The sequence below is a fragment of the Topomyia yanbarensis genome, unplaced genomic scaffold, assembly GCF_030247195.1.
Source record: "Topomyia yanbarensis strain Yona2022 unplaced genomic scaffold, ASM3024719v1 HiC_scaffold_38, whole genome shotgun sequence".
Classification (NCBI taxonomy): Eukaryota; Metazoa; Arthropoda; class Insecta; order Diptera; family Culicidae; genus Topomyia; species Topomyia yanbarensis.
The window spans coordinates 222235-227877 of record NW_026683580.1 but is presented as its reverse complement, the minus strand read 5'-3'; the positions used below and the strand labels follow the sequence as shown (position 1 = coordinate 227877).

Sequence of the window (5643 nt, the reverse complement as noted above, 5' to 3'; positions counted from 1 at the left end):
TTGGCGATGGTTGGCTTGGTTTTTTGTCGACGCTTCCTTCCGAATACGTTTATAATCCTCTCGTGATTTGCATGCTCGATCTGTTGCGCGATGGTGTTTTCTACAGTTTGCGCACTTATATTTTACAGCCCCTTCGATGGGACAATTCGATGATTCGTGATCACCTGCACAATAGTTGCATCTAGCGGCCAGGTGGCAGTTGCGTGTGCCATGTCCGAAGTGAAGACACTTCATACACTGCGTGACATCTTTGTGGATACCACGATAAGGTTCCCACGAAATAACGACGTTCCCGATGATTTTCATTGCTTTCAAGGCTCCTAGTGTCACTGTTCCCTTTCGAAAGTGTACGAGGTACAGGCAGTCTCTGTACACGTGATTTCCAGGCTGCTTCCTAGCAATGACGTACACTGCCAACGGTTGAAGCTTATACCGTTCCATTAGCTCGGCTTTGATGTCTTCTGGGCGCATTACCGGTAGGCCTCTTACGACAGCCTTGAATGGCTTCTCCGACGGCATGTCATGGGTGAAAAACTGCGCGTTTTGTTCTTTTAGATGTGCTTTAGTTTTGGTAAATTCGTCCTTAGTTTGCAGCATCACCTTGATGCCGATTCTGGTGAGCTTGAACTGAGCCGTGACACCTTTCGAATGGAGATCCTGCTGTAGTTTTTCGAGCGGAATCGATTTGACGATTAGCGGGGGTAATTTGACGGCGACGGTGTTTTGGGGATACTCTTCCTCTTGCTCCTGCCCGAAGCCGTTGAGATCGCTGACATTTACTGCTGTATTATTTTCACTCAGAATACTGTAATGGTTGGCGGAGAGTATTGACGTTTCATCATCCTCTCGAACTTTCTTCGCTGGTTGCCCCGGCGTGCTGGCCGTAACATCTGCAGATTTTATTGTGCTGATTGTGGCATTGGTCGATTTCCGATGACCGTGCTTTGGGCTGCGGGCCGGTTTTTTCCGCTTACCCATTTGCGGAGAGGGAGAAAATACGCGAAAAGAAAGAAAATACTAGAGAGGATCAATAAAATAATTCAAATTGTAATAGCGACATGCAATTGTGGCAACACTGGCGAAGAGATGGTGGGGGAACACGCACATTCGTTTTAGTTATGATGATAGTAGCAGCAGAAAGGAAAGGAAAAGCAATGCGCGAAAACGAGCAAGAGAGGATAATTTAAATTCTCTTTCTTTCTTTCCACACATCGTATATTTTATATAGCTTTCTGAAAATTATTTGTTATACACCATAAAATGTAAATTTCAGTTTAACTCTTATTACAACACAATTAATTGGTCCTGTAAAGAACCGTTTATTGTTTTATTGCGGGAGCATAATTCAGACGCACTCCCCGCGGACACGGTGAGCCACAAAGCACTATTTTGCATCCTCGAACAAACCGACCAAGTAGGCATCGTTGGCTTCTCAGGGCATCATTACGACTGAGCCTTGTAAGCGTGGCTCGATTTTGCAGTCCTGCACAATCTCACGACCCAGACGCTGGAACGATAGCCTACTCTGTTGCCCTTTAGTAGGGGGGGAAATTCTTGCAGGGCGACAGTTCCTGATCGGGTTGCGATGAGTCACCAGTAGCTGGGGCACTTTTTCCGCCGTCGTCATCGCCAACTGCTTTCCTTCGGTGGACTGGCTGCATGCTAGTGCTTGAACGAATACGAATGATGAGAAAAACCGACCGACAGATATTTATATAATCGCGCTAATATGCACTACTATCGCTTTCTCGCTCGTTCTCGTGCCGTGCATGAGCCTTTCCTTTCCGTCCGGCTTCTAATGGCCTAACCAAAGGAATATGCCGTCTTTCCCCCACCAACTGCTTTCGTCATGCAACCCAATACGAATAATCATAAAACAAACATGTAGTGGACCTATATATAAACTTTTCATTATTTTATTGTTCGGTTGGTCCACCATTTTGACGGCTCTGTGCGGGATGGGCTGAAAATTTTCACTTTTCCGAGTCGTTTTCGAAAGATTTTTCAAAAACACAATTTTTTGTTATTAGTGCATGTTATACATACTTCAAATTTTAATACAGCATAGAGGAACATATTTTCAACAAATTGGCCTAAAAATCAAATCATTCTGTTAAGTATGATAAAAGTTATTAACGTTCAAAATCTGACGCGGCACCGCAGCCGATATTTTGAAACGGGACCCCTATATTGAAAGCTTAAATGTATTCTACATTAAAAAAGTATATACGTGGAACTACTAAGCTACTACGAAAAGCGACTGCGTCACGCGACGAACGAAAACCGAATCAATTTAAACGGACATGCGTCGCTTCTATTTATGACTTTTCGTGTGTGATTGAGCGACTAAGGTGCCCTCTAATGACGGCTGTGTCTGAGAAATCTGCCTCACGAATGGTAATTTTCCCGTTTTTCGTGAACTTTTTAATTTTATCAATTTCCAAAAGTCTATTTTTATTGGGGAGATATTAAATTATTATCAATATTTAAGTTAGGTGTTTCTGAATCGGTTGGTGTATGAATGATTAAAATCCATCTAGTAATATCGGAGTTATAAGCGTGCAAACCTTACATAGTTTCGTTACATGGGAGATAGTTTAGATTTTAGAATGACACCTAGCCCCAGATAGTGGAGTAAGACATTTTTAATGTCAAAAAGATGGGTGGGTAATGTCTGTCACATAACCAGAGCGTCGTGATTTCAATTCGAGACGTTAATTTAAATCTAATAATATTCAACAGAATCACGTTTGAATGGGAAATTTTCAAATAATTTTCTATGGTAATAATGGTGGTTCTGAAAAGAACCTTTGGTATCGGCGTTGGTGTTGATGGTGATGCGCTGGATCGTTGGATATTTTTGGCATGATAGTTACGTGCCTGGCGAACTGTTTTGTAGCCTCGAACAAAACGACAAGACTTGCTTCTTCGGGTACCATTACGGCTGAACTTTATAAACTTAGCTCGACTTTGAAATCCTGCACAATCTCACGAATCAGACACTAGTAGAGCCATTTTGTTTGCTACTAGCACGGAGCTGCACAAAAAATCATATGCAGTTAGTTCACGGGGGCTGCCAAAAAGCTTGAATAGAAGCATGCGACTTCAACGTTTCTCTTAAACACATGCAACAACACATTCGTTTTGGTAATACTGATAATAACAGTAGAAAGGAATGGAAAATCAGTGCACGAAACGAGCGAGAGGATAATTTAAATTTTTGTTCCATGTGCAAGCTACTTCTTTCCACACAACGTATTATGTTGCTTGTTGAAAATTTGCTACACACCTTAAAATGAAAGTTTCAGTTTAACTCTCGCTAGAACACAATTGATTGGTCCTGAAAAGAACAGTTGCTTTTATTGTAATTTACGCCCACTCCCACAAATCGACCAAGTAGGCATCACTGGCTTCATTACGGCTGAGTTTTGTAAGCGTAGCTCGACTTTGAAGTAATACACAACCTTACGAACCAGACGCTGGAATGTTAGCCAGCGGATTAGTTGCTCCGTTGCCCTTTAGTTGGGGCGAAATACTAGCATGGCGATAGTTCCTGATCGGTAGTTGGTTGCGATGGGCCACCAGTAGCTGGGGCACTTTTGCGGACCGTAATCATCGCCAACTGCTTTCCTCCGGTGGACTGGCTGCTTGCTAGTGCTTGAACGAATACGAATGATGAGAAAAACCAACCGACCAATATTCATATATGAAAACACGAGAAAGCACTACTATCGCTCTCCCGCTCGTTTTCGTGCCATTCCTGTGCCTTTCCTTTCCGTTCGGCTACCAATACTAGCATAACCAAAACGAATACTCTGTCTTTCCATCGCCTTCAATTTAGTGGCCAGTGCTAGCAAACTTGCATGTTCAGTTTTAATGTAGAATACATTTAAGGTTTCAATATAGGGGTCCCGTTTCAAAATATCGGCTGCGGCGCCGCGTCAGATTTTGAACGTTAATAACTTTTATCATACTAAACAGAATGATTTGATTTTTAGGCCAATTTGTTGCAAATATGTTCCTCTATGCTGTATTAAAATTTGAAGTATGTATAACATGCACTAATAACAAAAAAATGTGTTTTGAAAAATCTTTCGAAAACGACTCGGAAAAGTGAAAATTTTCAGCCCATCCCGCACAGAGCCGTCACTTTGGTAGACCAACCGAACAATAAAATAATGAAAAGTTTATATATAGGTCCACTACATGTTTGTTCCTATGGTTATTCGCATTGGGTTGCTTGACGAGAGCAGTTGGTGGGGGAAAGACGGCATATTCCTTTGGTTAGGCCAAGTTCTTCTGGTAACACAGTTGTGAATCAGTTTGTTTATTTTTGTTCGCGTATTTTGGATCGTTTTTTTGTGTATATTCAGTGATTTTTCATCTAGAATAGAGTTTGTGCCCTCGCCTAAGCTGCAGTTATTGATCAATTGACTCATAATTTGTGATTCTCGGTCGTGCGGTGACAATTGACAAACATTTTGTTCTCCCAAAGTGTCGTCGGTAGTGATAGAATCCTTGTGGTGAAACCGTGGATGCATATCGGGAAAGCTTATTCACGAAGTAGCTACTGTTGCCTACCTGTAGGCGATTCGCAATGGATTCGATCTGCCTGCAGTGCTCCGAGCCGGTAACCACTTTGAATCAGCTGAAATGCCAAGGATTCTGCGACAGAATCATGCATCTATCGTGTTCAACGCTCACTCGTCCAAAATTGGACATGATTAACGACTCAGCGAATATATTCTGGCTCTGCGACAGCTGTGTGGATTTGATGAAATCCTCCGCAGTGAATGCAGCTTTTACAGCATTGAGCGAAGCGTTCCGTTTGTTGACCGACACACATAAAACAGCGCTTGAAGCATTAAAGGCTGAAATGGAGAAAACCAGAAAATCAGTGGAATCCGCAACGACACTGCCTGCAACTCCCATATCATGGCCCGTTCCAAATAGAGCTGGAGCCAAACGTGCTCGCGAGACCGAGGATAATAAATCTCTTTCTAAATCCGATGTCCCCAGCCTAACGTGTGGCAAGAAAAAGGGTGATGTAGCAAAGGTACCCACAATCACTGTTGCACCCGCTACTAGTAAATGCTGGATTTATTTGTCGCGAATTGCCACCACCGTTTCTGAAGACGAGGTTGGTGCTATGGTTAAGGAGTGCCTTTCAACGGACGATCCGGTCGAAGTGAAGAAGTTAGTGAAAAAAGACGCAAATTTGAGCGGGCTTAATTTCATTTCTTTCAAAATTGGTGTTGATCCTAAACTTCGTGAAATGGCCCTCAATGCCGAAACTTGGCCGGATGGGATGTATTTCCGCGAGTTCATCGACTTTCGGCAAGAACGTACTAATGACGGGAAGCAGGGGTTTCGGAAAACACCTCGACTGGGATAAATCCATCGCAAATAGCAGTTATTTTAGACTACGCACCGACAATTCGCCTGTTGATCAACGGCAACCGGGACGCACCGTAGAAAGCAATATGGAATCCCCCAATCCTCCCAGCACAGTCGTGCCTCTCGCAGTCAGCAGTATCTTCAGTCGTCCCGGCCCTGTGTCTGGGAATGGAGAGGGGGACTTCCAAATTGCCCTCTTTGGCAAGTATTTTAAAAATAATTTTGATGAATCAACCGTTTTTCCTG

General features: G+C 43.0%; 2 protein-coding genes across 2 annotated transcripts; one reads left to right on the top strand and one right to left on the bottom strand.

The window, feature by feature from the left end:
- Window positions 1-164: 164 nt before the first annotated feature.
- LOC131695346 (uncharacterized) lies at window positions 165-978 on the bottom strand (the record flags this gene model as incomplete). Its single annotated transcript, XM_058983811.1, has 1 exon — window positions 165-978. A coding segment is annotated over exon 1 (814 nt), but the record flags the coding sequence as incomplete, so codon positions are not given.
- Window positions 979-4597: 3619 nt separating this feature from the next.
- On the top strand, window positions 4598-5395 carry LOC131695345 (uncharacterized). The gene has a single exon (XM_058983810.1). The coding sequence runs from the start codon at window positions 4598-4600 to the stop codon at window positions 5393-5395; it is 798 nt and encodes a 265-aa protein (XP_058839793.1).
- The last annotated feature ends 248 nt before the right edge of the window (window positions 5396-5643 follow it).